This window comes from Pseudophryne corroboree, chromosome 3 (assembly GCF_028390025.1).
Source record: "Pseudophryne corroboree isolate aPseCor3 chromosome 3, aPseCor3.hap2, whole genome shotgun sequence".
Classification (NCBI taxonomy): domain Eukaryota; kingdom Metazoa; phylum Chordata; class Amphibia; order Anura; family Myobatrachidae; genus Pseudophryne; species Pseudophryne corroboree.
Window position 1 is genome coordinate 85,180,599 of NC_086446.1, and position 19,037 is coordinate 85,199,635.

The following is a 19,037-nucleotide window of genomic DNA, read 5'->3' on the forward strand; positions in this document are numbered from 1 at the left end:
AGCAGGGGAGAGTCCGGGGAGCCAGCTTCTCTGCAGCGTGCTGTGGAGAAAATGGCGCTGGTTAGTGCTGAGGAATCAAGCTCCGCCCCCTCACCGGCGGTCTTCGATCCCGCTCAAATCTTTATACTGGCGGGGGTTTTTGTAATATACTGCCTCCGCAGTATATAACTATGCCAGTGTGCCTAGAGGTTTATTAATTGCTGCCCAGGGCGCCCCCCCTGCGCCCTGCACCCATACAGTGCCGCCAGTGTGTGTGTTAATGTGGGAGCAATGGCGCGCAGCGTTACCTCATAGAAGATCTGAAGTCTTCTTTCTTCTCATACTCACCCGGCTTCTATCTTCCGGCTCTGTGAGGAGGACGGCGGCGCGGCTCCGGGACGAACGGCGAGGGTGAGACCTGCGTTCCGACCCTCTGGAGATAATGGTGTCCAGTAGCCTAAGAAGCAGAGCCTATCATTTCAGTAGGCCTGCTTCTCTCCCCTCAGTCCCACGATGCAGGGAGCCTGTTGCCAGCAGTGCTCCCTGAAAACAAAAAACCTAACAAAAAGTATTTTTCAGAGAAACTCAGTAGAGCTCCCCTGCAGTGCACCCAGTCTCCTCTGGGCACAGGATCTAACTAAGGTCTGGAGGAGGGGCATAGAGGGAGGAGCCAGTGCACACCCATCTAAAGTCTTTAGAGTGCCCATGTCTCCTGCGGAGCCCGTCTATACCCCATGGTCCTTACGGAGTCCCCAGCATCCTCTAGGACGTAAGGGAAAATGTTGTTTCCCATGGTCTGAGAGTCCTTCAGGTGCATTCTGGCAGACTCCAGGTGGGCTGCCATGTGCTTTTTACTAAGGAGTGGCTTCTGTTTGTCCACTCTACCATACAGGCCTCATTGGTGGATTGCTGCAGAGATGGTTGTCCTTCGGGAAGGTTCTCCTCTCTCCACAGTGGAATCACTGACAGAGTGACCATAGGGTTCTTGGTCACCTCCCCGACTAGGGCCCATCTCCCCCATCGCTCAGTTTAGATGGTCGGCCAGCTGTAGGAAGAGTCCTGGTGGTTCCGAACTTCTTCCATTTACAGATGATGGAGGCCACTGTGCTCATTGGGACCTTTAAAGCAGCAGAGAATTTTCTGCACCCTTCCCCAGATTTGTGCCTCAAGACAATACTGTCTTGGAGGTCTACAGTCAATTCCATTGACTTCATGCTTGGTTTGTGCTCAGACATGCACTGTCAAGTGTGGGACCTTATATAGACAGGTGTGTGCCTTTCCAAATCATGTCCAATCAACTGAAATTTCCACAGGTGGACTCCAATTAAGCTGTAGGAACATCTGATGGATGATCAGTGGAAACAGGATGCACCTGTGCTCAATTTTGAGCTTCATGGCAAAGGCTGTGAATACTTATGTACATGTGATTTTTTATTTTTAATAAATTTGCAAAAATCTCAAAAACACTTTTTTCTTGTTGTCATTATGCGGTATTGTGTGTAGAATTTTGAGGGAAAAAATTAATTTATTCCATTTTGGAATAAGGCTGTAACATAACAAAATGTGGAAAAAGTGAAGCGCTGTGAATACTTTCTGGATGCAATGTATATACACTGCTCAAAAAAATAAAGGGAACACTAAAACAACACATCCTAGATCTGAATGAATGAAATATTCTTATTAAATACTTTGTTCTTTACATAGTTGAATGTGCTGACAACAAAATCACACAAAAATTATCAATGGAAATCAAATTTATTAACCCATGGAGGTCTGGATTTGGAGTCACACTCAAAATTAAAGTGGAAAAACACACTACAGGCTGATACAACTTTGATGTAATCTCCTTAAAACAAGTCAAAATGAGGCTCAGTAGTGTGTGTGGCCTCCACGTGCCTGTATGACCTCCCTACAACGCCTGGGCATGCTCCTGATGAGGTGGCGGATGGTCTCCTGAGGGATCTCCTCCCAGACCTGGACTAAAGCATCCGCCAACTCCTGGACAGTCTGTGGTGCAACGTGGCGTTGGTGGATGGAGCGAGACATGATGTCCCAGATGTGCTCAATTGGATTCAGGTCTGGGGAACGGGCGGGCCAGTCCATAGCATCAATGCCTTCATCTTGCAGGAACTGCTGACACACTCCAGCCACATGAGGTCTAGCATTGTCTTGCATTAGGAGGAACCCAGGGCCAACCGCACCAGCATATGGTCTCACAAGGGGTCCGAGGATCTCATCTCGGTACCAAATGGCAGTCAGGCTACCTCTGGCGAGAACATGGAGGGCTGTGTGGCCCCCCAAAGAAATGCCACCCCACACCATTACTGACCCACTGCCAAACCGGTCATGCTGGAGGATGTTGCAGGCAGCAGAACGTTCTCCTTGGCATCTTCAGACTCTGTCACGTCTGTCACATGTGCTCAGTGAGAACTTGCTTTCATCTGTGAAGAGCACAGAGCGCCAGTGGCGAATTTGCCAATCTTGGTGTTCTCTGGCAAATGCCAAATGTCCTGCACGGTGTTGGGCTGTAAGCACAACCCGCACCTGTGGACGTCGGGCCCTCATACCACCCTCATGGAGTCTGTTTCTGATCGTTTGAGTAGACACATGCACATTTGTGGCTTGCTGGAGGTCATTTTGCAGGGCTCTGGCAGTGCTCCTCCTGTTCCTCCTTGCACAAAGGAGGAGGTAGCGGTCCTGCTGTTGGGTTGTTGCCTTCCTACGGCCTCCTCCACGTCTCCTGATGTACTGGCCTGTTTCCTGGTAGCGCCTCCATGCTCTGGACACTACGCTGACAGACACAGCAAACCTTCTTGCCACAGCTCGCACTGTTGTGCCATCCTGGATAAGCTGCACTACCTGAGCCACATGTGTGGGTTGTAGACTCCGTCTCATGCTACCACTAGAGTGATAGCACCGCCAGCTTCCAAAAGTGACCAAAACATCAGCCAGAAAACATAGGAGCTGAGAAGTGGTATGTGGTCACCACCTGCAGAACAACTCCTTTATTGGGGGTGTCTTGCTAATTGCCTATAATTCCCACCTGTTGTCTATTCCATTTGCACAACAGCATGTGAAATTGATTGTCATTCAGTGTTGCTTCCTAAGTGGACAGTTTGATTTCACAGAAGTGTGATTGACTTGGAGTTACATTGTGTTGTTTAAGTGTTCCCTTTATTTTTTTGAGCAGTGTATTATATACATAAACACACTGTGTATATGTTATAAATTGAATAAATGCATAAGTGCTGCACAATTTCATTAGCAAATTGCACAACTACCATCACTAACCAGTCCACAGAGGTAAGGATACTTGAAATGATTGTTAACCCTCCAAGAGTAAGTATAAATTCCAAGTTTAACGATCATCCACATTTTGTTTCAGATAAAATTAAGAGCATGTAATCATTAATGAGTACGGCATATACAAATATTATTACTATTTTTGCACAAGGAGGATAATTGGTAACATCATATGTGGTAGTATACAGGGTATATACCCCGCAGAATTTCTATAGTAATGACCCATGTTCCCAATGATGAGATTCAGTAGACAGTGCGGGAATGCAGTGAAGAGGGGAGAAAGGTGTCTAATAGGGGCTGATGACTCCTGATGTATGAGATACACCAGAGAGTGTGGGGAGGAGACTGGTCAGATCTCTGGTCTGGTAACACACAGTGACATGATGTGAGAGGGAGAGCAGGAGTATAATAGCGGCTAAATGCTCCTGATGTATGAGATACACCAGAGAGTGTGGGGAGGAGACTGGTCAGATCTCTGGGCTGGTAACACAGAGTGACATGATGTGAGGGGGAGAGCAGGAGTATAATTAAGATTTTAAACCTACCGGTAAATCTTGTTCTCCTAGTCCGTAGAGGATGCTGGGGACTCCGTAAGGACCATGGGGTATAGACGGGCTCCGCAGGAGACATGGGCTCTATAAAGAACTTGAGAATGGGTGTGCACTGGCTCCTCCCTCTATGCCCCTCCTCCAGGCCTCAGTTAGAGAACTGTGCCCAGAGGAGACGGACAGTACGAGGAAAAGATTTTGGTAATCCAGGGGCAAGATTCATACCAGCCCACACCATCCACACCGTATAACATGGAATATACGCAACCAGTTAACAGTATGCAACAAAACAGAATCAGGCAAAGACTGATTTCAACTGTAACATAACCCTTATGTAAGCAATAACGATATACAAGCCTTGCAGAAAGTAGTCCGCACTGGGACGGGCGCCCAGCATCCTCTACGGACTAGGAGAAAAAGATTTACCGGTAGGTTTAAAATCTTATTTTCTCTTACGTCCTAGAGGATGCTGGGGACTCCGTAAGGACCATGGGGTTTATACCAGAGCTGCAGACCGGGCGGGAGAGTGCGGACGACTCTGCAGCACCGACTGAGCAAACGCAAGGTCCTCATCAGCCAGGGTATCAAACTTATAGAACTTTGCAAAAGTGTTTGAACCCGACCAGGTAGCTGCTCGGCAAAGCTGTAAAGCCGAGACGCCTCGGGCAGCCGCCCAAGAAGAGCCCACCTTCCTAGTGGAATGGGCCTTTACCGAATTTGGTAACGGCAATCCTGCTGTAGAATGAGCCTGCTGAATCGTGTTACAGATCCAGCGAGCAATAGTCTGCTTCGAAGCAGGAGCACCAACATTGTTGGCTGCATACAGGACAAACAGTGCTTCTGTTTTCCTAAACCGAGCCGTCCTGGCTACATAGATTTTTAAGGCCCTGACTACATCCAGGGACTTGGAGTCATCCAAGTCACCCGTAGCCACAGGCACCACAATAGGTTGGTTCATATGAAACGATGAAACCACCTTGGGCAAAAATTGAGGACGAGTCCTCAACTCCGCTCTATCCATATGGAAAATCAGATAGGGACTCTTGTGAGACAAGGCCGCCAATTCGGACACCTGCCTCGCAGATGCCAAGGCCAACAACATGACCACCTTCCAAGTGAGAAACTTTAATACAACCATCTGAAGCGGTTCAAACCAGTGAGAGTTTAGGAACCGTAATACCACGTTAAGGTCCCATGGTGCCACTGGGGGCACAAAAGGAGGCTGGATGTGCAGCACTCCCTTTACCAAAATCTGGACTTCTGGGAGAGAAGCCAATTCCTTCTGAAAGAATATAGATAGGGCCGAAATCTGTACCTTAATGGAGCCTAACCTCAGGCCCATATCCACTCCTGTCTGTAGAAAGTGGAGAAAACGGCCCAGATGGAAATCCTCCGTAGGAGCATTTTTGGCTTCACACCAAGACACATACTTCCTCCAGATACGGTGATAATGTTTCGCCGTCACCTCCTTCCTAGCCTTTATCAGCGTAGGAATGACTTCATCCGGAATACCTTTCCCAGCTAGGATTCGGTGTTCAACCGCCATGCCGTCAAACGTAACCGCGGTAAGTCTTGGAACACGCAGGGCCCCTGCTGTAACAGGTCCTTCCTGAGAGGAAGAGGCCACGGATCTTCTGTGAGCATTTCCTGAAGATCTGAGTACCAGGCCCTTCGAGGCCAATCTAGAACAATGAGTATTGTCTGCACTATTTTTTGTCTTATGATTCTCAATATTTTTGAGATGAGAGAAAGAGGAGATAACACATAGACCGACTGAAACACCCATGGTATCACCAGGGCGTCCACCGCTATTGCCTGAGGGTCCCTTGACCTGGCACAATACCTTTGAAGCTTCTTGTTGAGGCGTGACGCCATCATGTCTATTTGAGGAATTCCCAAAAGACATGTTATCTCTGCAAAAACTTCTTGATGAAGTCCCCACTCTCCTGGATGGAGATCGTGCCTGCTGAGGAAGTCTGCTTCCCAGTTGTCCACTCCCGGAATGAAGACTGCTGACAGAGCGCTTACGTGATTTTCCGCCCAGCTAAAAATCCTGGTGGCTTCCGCCATTGCCACTCTGCTCCATGTCCCGCCTTGGCGGTTTACATGAGCCACTGCTGTGACGTTGTCTGATTGAACCAGAACCGGTAGGTCGCGAAGAAGATTCTCCGCTTGTCGTAGGCCGTTGTATATGGCCCTCAATTCCAGTACGTTGATGTGCAGACAAGCCTCCTGGCTTGACCATAGTCCCTGAAAATTTCTTCCTTGTGTGACTGCTCCCCATCCCGGAGGCTCGCGTCCGTGGTTATCAGAACCCAGTCTTGAATGCCGAACCTGCGACCCTCTAGAAGGTGAGCACTCTGCAGCCACCACAGGAGAGACACCCTGGCCCTGGGGGACAGGCTTATCTTCTGATGTATTTGTAGATGGGACCCGGACCACTTGTCCAGAAGGTCCCACTGAAATGTCCTCGCATGAAACCTGCCGAAGGGGATGGCCTCGTAGGCTGCCACCATTTTCCCCAGAACTCGAGTGCATTGATGAACCGACACTCTTTTTGGTTTTAGCAGGTCTTTGACCATGTTCTGGAGGTCCTGGGCTTTTTCCATTGGGAGAAAAACCATCTTCTGTTCCCTGTCCAGAATCATGCCTAGGAATGATAGTCGAGTCGTTGGAATCAATTGTGACTTTGGCAGATTTAGAATCCACCCGTGCTGTTGTAGCACTCTCAGGGAGAGCGATACGCTCTTCAGCAATTGATCTCTCGATCTCGCTTTTATCAGGAGATCGTCCAAGTACGGGATAATTGTGACTCCCTGCCTGCGCAGGAGCACCATCATCTCCGCCATCACCTTGGTGAAAATCCTCGGGGGTCTGGGACTCCAGGTCAACAACAAAAAGGCCGACACACCTTAGGTCGACGCCAATTAGTCGACACGCCTTAGGTCGACGTGGACAAAAGGTCGACATGGACAAAAGGTCGACAGGAACAAGGTCGACATGGAAAAAGGTCGACATGAGTTTTTTATGTTTTTTTGGTGTCGTTTTCTTCGTAGAGTGACCGGGAACCCCAATTAGTGCACCGCGTCCCCTCGCATGGCTCGCTTTGCTCGCCATGCTTCGGGCATGGTGCCTTCTCTCCGCTCCGCTTCGCACCGATTACCGTTCCAATAGTCCACGTGGATCGTTAAGTATGAAAAGGTTCCAAAAAAGAAAAAAAATAAGAATTTACTTACCGATAATTCTATTTCTCGGAGTCCGTAGTGGATGCTGGGGTTCCTGAAAGGACCATGGGGAATAGCGGCTCCGCAGGAGACAGGGCACAAAAAGTAAAGCTTTTCCAGATCAGGTGGTGTGCACTGGCTCCTCCCCTATGACCCTCCTCCAGACTCCAGTTAGGTACTGTGCCCGGACGAGCGTACACAATAAGGGAGGATTTTGAATCCCGGGTAAGACTCATACCAGCCACACCAATCACACCGTACAACTTGTGATCTAAACCCAGTTAACAGTATGATAACAGAGGAGCCTCTGAAAGATGGCTCCCTAAACAATAACCCGAATTAGTTAACAATAACTATGTACAAGTATTGCAGATAATCCGCACTTGGGATGGGCGCCCAGCATCCACTACGGACTCCGAGAAATAGAATTATCGGTAAGTAAATTCTTATTTTCTCTATCGTCCTAGTGGATGCTGGGGTTCCTGAAAGGACCATGGGGATTATACCAAAGCTCCCAAACGGGCGGGAGAGTGCGGATGACTCTGCAGCACCGAATGAGAGAACTCCAGGTCCTCCTTTGCCAGGGTATCAAATTTGTAGAATTTTACAAACGTGTTCTCCCCTGACCACGTAGCTGCTCGGCAGAGTTGTAATGCCGAGACCCCTCGGGCAGCCGCCCAAGATGAGCCCACCTTCCTTGTGGAATGGGCCTTAACAGATTTAGGCTGTGGCAGGCCTGCCACAGAATGTGCAAGTTGAATTGTGTTACAAATCCAACGAGCAATCGACTGCTTAGAAGCAGGCGCACCCAACTTGTTGGGTGCATACAGTATAAACAGCGAGTCAGATTTTCTGACTCCAGCCGTCCTTGAAATGTATATTTTTAAAGCTCTGACAACGTCCAACAACTTGGAGTCCTCCAAGTCGCTTGTAGCCGCAGGCACTACAATAGGCTGGTTCAGGTGAAACGCTGATACCACCTTAGGGAGAAAATGCGGACGCGTCCGCAGCTCTGCCCTATCCGAATGGAAAATTAAATAAGGGCTTTTATAAGATAAAGCCGCCAGTTCAGATACTCTCCTGGCGGACGCCAGGGCCAGTAACATAGTCACTTTCCATGTGAGATATTTCAAATCCACATTTTTTAGTGGTTCAAACCAATGGGATTTGAGGAAATCTAAAACTACATTTAGATCCCACGGTGCCACCGGAGGCACCACAGGAGGCTGTATATGCAGTACTCCTTTGACAAAAGTCTGGACCTCAGGAACTGAGGCCAATTCTTTTTGGAAGAATATTGACAGGGACGAAATTTGAACCTTAATAGATCCCAATTTGAGACCCATAGACAATCCTGATTGCAGAAAATGTAGGAAACGACCCAGTTGAAATTCCTCCGTCGGAGCACTCCGATCCTCGCACCACGCAACATATTTCCGCCAAATGCGGTGATAATGCTTCGCGGTGACTTCCTTTCTTGCCTTAATCAAGGTAGGAATGACTTCTTCTGGAATGCCTTTTCCTTTTAGGATCTGGCGTTCAACCGCCATGCCGTCAAACGCAGCCGCGGTAAGTCTTGGAATAGACACGGTCCCTGCTGAAGCAGGTCCTGTCTTAGAGGTAGAGGCCACGGATCGTCCGTGACCATCTCTTGAAGTTCCGGGTACCAAGACCTTCTTGGCCAATCCGGAGCCACTAGTATCGTTCTTACTCCGCTTTGCCGTATGATTCTCAATACCTTTGGTATGAGAGGCAGAGGAGGAAACACATACACCGACTGGTACACCCAAGGTGTTACCAGCGCGTCCACAGCTATTGCCTGCGGATCTCTTGACCTGGCGCAATACCTGTCCAGTTTTTTGTTGAGGCGAGACGCCATCATGTCCACCATTGGTCTTTCCCAACGGTTTATTAGCATGTGGAAAACTTCTGGATGAAGTCCCCACTCTCCCGGGTGAAGATCGTGTCTGCTGAACACTGCTGACAGTGCTATCACGTGATTCTCCGCCCAGCGAAGGATCCTGGCAGCTTCTGCCATTGCACTCCTGCTTCTTGTGCCGCCCTGTCTGTTTACATGGGCGACTGCCGTGATGTTGTCCGACTGGATCAACACCGGTCTTCCTTGAAGCAGAGGTTCCGCCTGGCTTAGAGCATTGTAGATTGCTCTTAGTTCCAGAATGTTTATGTGAAGAGACTTTTCCAGGCTCGACCACACTCCCTGGAAGTTTCTTCCTTGTGTGACTGCTCCCCAGCCTCTCAGGCTGGCGTCCGTGGTCACCAGGATCCAATCCTGTATGCCGAATCTGCGGCCCTCCAATAGATGAGCCCTCTGCAACCACCACAGAAGAGATACCCTTGTCCTTGGAGACAGGGTTATCTGCAGGTGCATCTGAAGATGCGTGCATTGATGTACAGACACCTTTCCTGGTTTTAGGAGATTCCTGACCAGGTCGGATAACTCCTTGGCTTTTTCCTCGGGAAGAAAAACCTTTTTCTGAACCGTGTCCAGAATCATCCCTAGGAACAGCAGACGAGTTGTCGGCATTAATTGGGATTTTGGAATATTCAGAATCCATCCGTGCTGCTTTAGCACCTCTTGAGATATTGCTAATCCCATCTCTAGCTGTTCTCTGGACCTTGCCCTTATTAGGAGATCGTCCAAGTATGGGATAATTAATACGCCTTTTCTTCGAAGAAGAATCATCATCTCGGCCATTACCTTTGTAAAGACCCGAGGTGCCGTGGACAAACCAAACGGCAGCGTCTGAAACTGATAGTGACAGTTTTGTACAACGAACCTGAGGTACCCCTGGTGTGAGGGGTAAATTGGAACGTGGAGATACGCATCCTTGATGTCCAAGGATACCATAAAGTCCCCTTCTTCCAGGTTCGCTATCACTGCTCTGAGTGACTCCATCTTGAACTTGAACTTCTTTATGTACAGGTTCAAGGACTTCAGATTTAGAATAGGCCTTACCGAGCCATCCCTTGTTGTAGGAGAGGTACCTTGACTATCACCTGCTGAGAGTACAGCTTGTGAATGGCTTCCAAAACCGTCTCCCTTTCGGAAGGGGACGTTGGTAAAGCAGACTTCAGGAAACGGCGAGGTGGATCTGTCTCTAATTCCAACTTGTACCCCTGAGATATTATCTGCAGGATCCAGGGATCTACCTGCGAGTGAGCCCACTGCGCGCTGTAATTTTTGAGACGACCTCCCACCGTCCCCGAGTCCGCTTGAGAAGCCCCAGCGTCATGCTGAGGCTTTTGTAGAAGCCGGGGAGGGCTTCTGTTCCTGGGAAGGAGCTGCCTGTTGCTGTTTCTTCCCTCGACCTCTGCCTCGTGGCAGATATGAATAGCCCTTTGCTCTCTTATTTTTAAAGGAACGAAAGGGCTGCGGTTGAAAAGTCGGTGCCTTTTTCTGTTGGGGAGTGACTTGAGGTAGAAAGGTGGATTTCCCGGCTGTAGCCGTGGCCACCAAATCTGATAGACCGACTCCAAATAACTCCTCCCCTTTATACGGCAAAACTTCCATATGCCGTTTTGAATCCGCATCGCCTGTCCACTGTCGCGTCCATAAAGCTCTTCTGGCCGAAATGGACATAGCACTTACCCGTGATGCCAGTGTGCAGATATCCCTCTGTGCATCACGCATATAAAGAAATGCATCCTTTATTTGTTCTAACGACAGTAAAATATTGTCCCTGTCCAGGGTATCAATATTTTCAATCAGGGACTCTGACCAAACTACCCCAGCACTGCACATCCAGGCAGTCGCTATAGCTGGTCGTAGTATAACACCTGCATGTGTGTATATACTTTTTTGGATATTTTCCATCCTCCTATCTGATGGATCTTTAAGTGCGGCCGTCTCAGGAGAAGGTAACGCCACTTGTTTTGATAAGCGTGTTAGCGCCTTGTCCACCCTAGGAGGAGTTTCCCAGCGCTCCCTAACCTCTGGCGGGAAAGGGTATAATGCCAATAATTTCTTTTAAATTATCAGCTTTTTATCAGGGGCAACCCACGCTTCATCACACACGTCATTTAATTCTTCTGATTCAGGAAAAACTATAGGTAGTTTTTTCACACCCCACATAATACCCTGTTTAGTGGTACCTGTAGTATCAGCTAAATGTAACGCCTCCTTCATTGCCAAAATCATATAACGTGTGGCCCTACTGGAAAATACGGTTGATTCGTCACCGTCACCACTGGAATCAGTGCCTGTGTCTGGGTCTGTGTCGACCGACTGAGGCAAAGGGCGTTTTACAGCCCCTGACGGTGTTTGAGGCGCCTGGACAGGCACTAATTGATTGTCCGGCCGCCTCATGTCGCCAAACGACTGCTTTAGCGTGTTGACACTATCCCGTAATTCCATAAATAAAGGCATCCATTCTGGTGTCGACCCCCTAGGAGGTGACATCCCCATATTTGGCAATTGCTCCGCCTCCACACCAATATCGTCCTCATACATGTCGACACACACGTACCGACACACAGCAGACACACAGGGAATGCTCTAAACGAAGACAGGACCCACTAGCCCTTTGGGGAGACAGAGGGAGAGTCTGCCAGCACACACCAAAAAGCGCTATATATGACAGGGATAGCCTTATAATAAGTGCTCCCTTATAGCTGCTTTATATATATCAAGATATTGCCATTAAATTTGCCCCCCCTCTCTGTTTTACCCTGTTTCTGTAGTGCAGTGCAGGGGAGAGACCTGGGAGCCGTCCTGACCAGCGGAGCTGTGAGAGGAAATGGCGCCGTGTGCTGAGGAGATAGGCCCCGCCCCTTTTTCGGCGGGCTCGTCTCCCGCTATTTTGTGAATACAGGCAGGGGTTAAATATCTCCATATAGCCTCTGGGGGCTATATGTGAGGTATTTTTAGCCTTTATATAGGTTTACATTTGCCTCCCAGGGCGCCCCCCCCCAGCGCCCTGCACCCTCAGTGACTGCGTGTGAAGTGTGCTGAGAGGAAAATGGCGCACAGCTGCAGTGCTGTGCGCTACCTTTAGAAGACTGCAGGAGTCTTCAGCCGCCGATTCTGGACCTCTTCTTACTTCAGCATCTGCAAGGGGGCCGGCGGCGCGGCTCCGGTGACCATCCAGGCTGTACCTGTGATCGTCCCTCTGGAGCTGATGTCCAGTAGCCAAGAAGCCAATCCATCCTGCACGCAGGTGAGTTCACTTCTTCTCCCCTCTGTCCCTCGTTGCAGTGATCCTGTTGCCAGCAGGAATCACTGTAAAATAAAAAACCTAAGCTAAACTTTCTCTAAGCAGCTCTTTATGAGAGCCACCTAGAATTGCACCCTTCTCGGCCGGGCACAAAAATCTAACTGGAGTCTGGAGGAGGGTCATAGGGGGAGGAGCCAGTGCACACCACCTGATCTGGAAAAGCTTTACTTTTTGTGCCCTGTCTCCTGCGGAGCCGCTATTCCCCATGGTCCTTTCAGGAACCCCAGCATCCACTAGGACGATAGAGAAATGGTGAAAAACTCATGTCGACCTTTTTCCATGTCGACCTTGTTCCTGTCGACCTTTTGTCCATATCGACCTAAGGTGTGTCGACCAATTGGCGTCGACCTAAGGCGTGTCGACCTTTTTGTTGTCGACCTGGAGTCCGGATACCTCCTCGGGGCAGTGGAAAGCCCAAACGGCAACGTCTGAAACTGGTAATGACAGTCCTGTACAGCGAATCTCAGGTACTCCTGATGAGGAGGATATATGGGGACATGAAGGTATGCATCCTTTATGTCTAGTGACACCATAAAATCCCCCCCTTCCAGACTGGAGATCACTGCCCGCAGCGATTCCATCTTGAATTTGAACTTTTTCAAGTACAGGTTTAGGGATTTTAGATTTAAAATGGGTCTGACTGAGCCATCTGGCTTCGGGACCACGTACAGGGTTGAATATTACCCTTTCCCCTGTTGGACTAGGGGAACCTTGATAATCACCTGCTGTTGACACAGCTTTTGAATTGCAGCTAACACTACTGCCCTCTCTGGGGGAGAAGCTGGCAAGGCCGACTTGAAAAATCGGCGAGGGGGCACCTCTTCGAATTCCAGTTTGTAGCCATGGGATACAATTTCCATCACCCAAGGATCCACGTCTGACAGAACCCAGACCTGGCTGAAGAGTCGAAGACGTGCCCCCACCGGTGCGGACTCCCTCAGTGGAGCCCCAGCGTCATGCGGTGGATTTAGTAGAAGCCGGGGAGGACTTCTGTTCCTGGGAACTAGCCAAAGCAGGCGTTCTTTTCCCTCTACCCTTACCTCTGGCGAGGAAGGATGAGCCCCGACCTCTTCTGGACTTATGCGACCGAAAGGACTGCATCTGATATTGCGGAGTTTTCTTTTGCTGTGGGGGAACAAAAGGCAAAAAGGTAGATTTACCCGCGGTAGCTGTGGAAACCAGGTCCGCGAGACCTTCCCCGAATAAAACTTCACCTTTGTAAGGTAAAACCTCCATATGCTTCTTTGAGTCGGCATCACCCGTCCATTGGCGGGTCCACAGGGCTCGCCTAGCAGAAATCGCCATGGCGTTGGCTCTCGAACCTAGCAGCCCAACGTCTCTTTGAGCGTCTCTCATATATAAGACTGCGTCTTTAATGTGACCTAAGGTCAATAAAATGGTATCCCTATCTAGGGTATCAATGTCAGCTGACAAGGTATCTGTCCAAGCTGCAACTGCGCTACATACCCATGCCAATGCTATTGCCAGTCTGAGTAAAGCACCCGTATGCGTATAAATAGATTTTAAGGAAGTTTCCTGTCTGCGATCAGCAGGATCCTTGAGGGCTGCCGTGTCAGGAGACGGTAGCGCCACCTTCTTGGACAAGCTCGTTAAAGCCTTGTCTACCCTGGGCGAGGATTCCCACCGTACCCTGTCCTGTGCAGGGAAAGGATACACCATAAGAATCCTCTTGGGAATCTGCAGTTTTTTGTCTGGAGTTTCCCAAGCTTTCTCAAATAACTCGTTCAGCTCATGAGATGGGGGAAAGGTTACCTCAGGTTTCTTTTCCTTATACATGCGCACCCTCGTGTCAGGGACAGAGGGGTCATCTGTGATATGTAAAACATCTTTTATTGCAATAATCATATAATGAATACTTTTGGCCACCCTTGGGTGTAAACCTTGCATCATCGTAGTCGACACTGGAGAAAGAATCCATGTCGGTATCAGTGTCTGCTATTTGGGATAGAGAACGTTTTTGAGACCCTGAAGGGGCCTGTGACACAGTCAAAGCCATGGATTGACTCCCTGCTTTTTCTCTGGACTCTGCTTTGTCCATCCTCTTATGTAATAAGGTCACATTTGCATTTAAAACATTCCACATGTCCAATCAATCAGGTGTCGGCTTTGCCGACGGACACACCACAATCATCTGCTCCACCTCCTCCTTAGATGAGCCTTCCGCTTCAGACATGTCGACACACTCGTACCGACACCCCCACACACAGGGATATATTTCTATGGAGACAGTTCCCCAATAAGGCCCTTAGGAGAGACAGAAAGAGAGTATGCCAGCACACACCCAGCGCCAACTGACACTGGAAACCAATTCCCAGATAATATAGCGCTTTTATATATAATTACGGTGTAATAAACTCACTGCGCCTTACAAGTAGAGATGAGCGGGTTCGGTTTTACTCGGATTTACTCGTATTTACCCGAATCTCCTTATTGGCTCACGGACGTCACGTGTTTTGGTTAGCCAATAAGAAAAACCCAGAAAAAAAGAACTTGCGATAGTTCTGGCGTTAAGAACCGAGTAAATCCGAACCCGCTCATCTCTACTTACAAGTGCCCCCCCCCCCCTCTTTTCAGCCCTGTGTCACCGTGTTCAGCAGGGGAGAGTCCGGGGAGCCAGCTTCTCTGCAGTACACTGTGGAGAAAATGGCGCTGGTTAGTGTTGTGGGACCAAGCTCCGCCCCCTCCAGCGGCAGGCTTCGGTCCCGCTCAATTTCTTATAACTGGCGGGGGATTCTTATAACTACTGCCTCCGCAGCCTATATATACTGATATGCCAGTCCTAGAGGTTTATATTGCTGCCCAGGGCGCCCCCCCTGTGCCCTGCACCCATCAGTGCCTGCTCGTGTGTGTTGTGTGTGGGAGCAATGGCGCGCAGCGGCTTACCTCAGGGAAAATCTGAAGTCTTCTGCCGCCTTTGAAGTCTTCTTTTCTTCTTATACTCACCCGGCTTCTATCTTCCGGCTCTGTGAGGAGGACGGCGGCGCGGCTCCGGGACGAACGGCGGGGGGAGACCTGCGTTCCGACTCCCTCTGGAGCTAATGTTGTCCAGTAGCCTAAGAAGCAGTGCCTATCACTTAAGTAGATCTGCTTCTCTCTCCTCAGTCCCACGATGCAGGGAGCCTGTTGCCAGCAGTGCTCCCTAAAAATAAAAAACCTAACAAAATTATTTTTTCAGAGAAACTCAGGAGAGCGCCCTGTAATGCACCCAGTCTCCTCTGGGCACAGGAACTAACTGAGGTCTGGAGGAGGGGCATAGAGGGAGGAGCCAGTGCACACCCATTCCAAAGTTCTTTATAGTGCCCATGTCTCCTGCGGAGCCAGTCTATACCCCGTGGTCCTTACGGAGTCCCCAGCATCCTCTAGGACGTAAGAGAAATAGGGGCTGATGGCTCCTGATGTATGAGATACACCAGAGAGTGTGGGGAGGAGACTGGTCAGATCTCTGGGCTGGTAACATAAAGTGACATGATGTGAGGGAGAGAGCTGGAGTCCAATAAGGACTGATGGCAACTGACTCCCCCACTGGGCAGATACATTGTCCTCATTACTCTGTACTGTAGGATAAGCTGTAGTGACAGAACAAGGAGAATATGTGACTCTTCTCTGTAATCAGTGATTATTACTCACCTGTGCTGATATCTGTAGGGATTTCCTCCTCCTTACACTGCTGATCACCCCTCACATATGTCTCTTCTTCTCCCTTAATATCAGGGAGAACTTCCCCCTAATAAAAAAAAAAAAAAAATCACAAACATCTTACGATCACTTTAAAAAAAAAAACTTTTTTAATCTCTGTCTCCTTCAGCTTCTATTATATGGTGATTTATCTCAAAATCCAGGTGTCCCCGCACCCCGTATCCCCGCAGCTCCCCCCCAACCCCCCTTAATCCAGCAAACAGAAAACACATATCCCTTCTCCCATAGCTTTCAAAACATTTCAAATGTGCAGGATGGAATGCAGACTCTGCAACAAACTGGCCTCCATCCATGATCTCTCTCTCTTAAAAAACTTCAACCACAATCAGACACTGCCTCATCTGAAGCCCTTTCACACAGTGCTCTCCGCCTCACTCACACCTCCAAGCTTGGAAGTAGACAAGGAGGTGGAGTTGGAATAGACCTCACCACATATTACACATTCACAGTTCTAGCAAATATCCCGTCACTCACGTTCACATCTATGGTTGTTGCTGGGATCTGTTACTCCCCTGGTCCACACCAACAATATATTTTAAACATATCTTTGCCCGATTCTCTGATTTTGTATCTGCAGACGTCTTCATATTGGATGATTTCAACATCCCAACATTCTCCTTGTGCCTTCAAACGACTCTCTCTAACCCTCTTCCTATGGACTGACTCAGTTATTGGGATGGCGACTGCCTTGTTCTTTACACTATGACTTGTTTCTGATCTCTAGAAAAGGCTTTCTCACTCTCAGATCAGCACCTTACCACCTGAAAGCTCTCCTCCTTTACTATATCCTCTCCGCTGAAGAACTCTTCATACCAGCAGAATTCTCAGTTTTAGTCATCAACTTTTCCATCTCTCTTCAAAAATGTTACAGTTGAATTTGCACATCCTCCTCTCCTGATATACAGATTATGTGCCACATCTTAACCAAACAATAGCAACAGCCTGTGATCACGTGGTTCCAATTATTCTTCACACTCCATACTGTTAATCAGGGAACGCATTTCCCGCCATGCTCACGCGCAGAATAGGATCTGCGCGTGCGCACTGACAGGCATAGTCAGGAAATGCGTTTGCATCGCAATAGTGATGGGAGCTGAATAAGGCAAGGCTTGATAAGACTTGAACCCATGACCCCAGCACTATGAAGCTAATATATATAATGCTAACCACTGTGCCACTGTATTATCCCCCAAATCAGTAAAATAATACTTTATTAATGTTGGATTTCATGAACGGAGACTGAACAGGAGAATATCAGTGTATAAGACACACACAGCTTCTGTAAGGGTCCCACCTACCTGATGCTCCTGTGGGGTCCTGTGATTCTCCTCTGTATAATCCTGAGAATTAAAAGGACAGGGACATCTCTGTGGGGTATCTCTGTTACTGGGTCCTTCTGTAGGAGACATACAGTGACTGAGTCCATTGTGTTTAGGTGATTATTAAGTGATGTGTGCATAGGGCATATTCAAAACTGTTCTCTACTTTGCAATAAGTGAAAGTCTCCTCTAACCTAATGAATAAGTAGCCAGTGAATGAGACTGCTGTACTGAGGGACCAAGGAGAATATGTGACTCTTCTGTTATAAGTGGTTATTACTCACCTGAGCTGATATCTGTAGGGATTTCCTCCTCCTTACACTGATGATCACCCCTCACATACGTCTCATCTTCTCCCTCTGTATCGTCTACCTTTATATTAGTCAGGTCTTCATCCTAAATATTACATTTACTCAGCTGATCTAAAGATTATATAGTGAAAAGTAAATTTGGTAATTAAGTACTTGGTGAGACCATAAATCCCACCTACCTGATCCTCCTGTGGGATCCTGGGGTTCTCTCCTGTACAATCCTGGGAATACAGAGGACAGGGACATCTCTCTGGGGTATTCCTGTTACTGGGTCCATCTGTAGGAGACACACAGTGACTGAGTACATTGTGTATATGTGATTATTAGATGATCTGTGTTTATAGGTGGCTGCTGAAAATTGCTCCCCAATAAAGGACCTGATTCTGAGTGGAATGCATTCAATATACCGGTTGTCGGGATCCCGACAGCCAGTGAAATGCCGGCAGACGGATTCCCAACCCCTGCCCCCAGGGGTGGATTGGGAACAAAAAGCGGCCCTGGAAAAATTTGTACTAGTGGCCCCACATGGGCAGCACCAGAGGTGTAAGGTCTAGCCATGGGCCATGGCAGCAGTACCCTCCCCCCAAGACTTTCCAGATAGTTGGCATGTCCAGCATCAAGGGGGAAGTTAAAAATAAATAAAATTAAATATTATGAGCACATTATATGATACACCTTCAGAATTTAGGAAACTATATAATTCTTTAGAAAGATATATTATCTTGCTTATTACACCAACAGTATCCCAATCACTAGTCACTCAATCTTATATGTCAGCCAAGCAGGCAGACAGAGCATACACTAAATCATCTGCAATCACAGGCTAAGTGGCTATAATTTTCATATATGCAAATTATTTTGCATCTTATTCATTATGTCTATAAAAAGGACCACATGTCCTCAAACAAAACAGGTCCCACTGGTGCGTCGGCCCACCGGGAATCTTCCCTGTGAGCCCTATGCCCATTCTGCCTGCCCTGTATTGCCCTCGGGTGGTGGTCCACACCACCACCTAAGGGGGAATAAAATAGTGTGGTGACTGAAGGTGGCATCTGGCGTCGGTCTCCTGACCGCCGGAATCCCGGCAGCTGGGATATCATATCTAACCTGGTGCGACTGATGGTTGTGTCTAAAGGCCCGCCAAAGATGATTGCAACGTCTGAGGGCGCTCAGAGTGGGTGTCTAACTTCTTACACATTTAGACGTCCGACCGACAAAATAGGCAGCCATCTGCTTTAGAATCAGGTCCAAAGTATCTTCTTACCCAGTGATGTGAGGGGCAGGTGATTCTCCATCATCACGTCCTTGTACAGACCCTTGTGTTCCTCTATATATTCCCCCCTCCTGCATGGAGAGACAGACAGTGACATCCTGACACCTTATAAGAACCTGACACACACAA

General features: G+C 48.5%; 1 protein-coding gene across 1 annotated transcript in view; it reads right to left on the reverse strand.

The window, feature by feature from the left end:
- LOC135057187 (uncharacterized) overlaps positions 1–19,037 on the reverse strand; it is an 826,406-nt gene that overhangs the window by 799,702 nt on the left and 7,667 nt on the right. The window contains 5 exon segments of the mRNA XM_063963085.1: positions 15,937–16,033; positions 17,304–17,401; positions 17,609–17,720; positions 17,815–17,912; positions 18,900–18,979. Of these exon segments, the coding sequence (XP_063819155.1) occupies positions 15,937–16,033; positions 17,304–17,401; positions 17,609–17,720; positions 17,815–17,912; positions 18,900–18,933 (439 nt within the window). The 5' untranslated portion in view covers positions 18,934–18,979.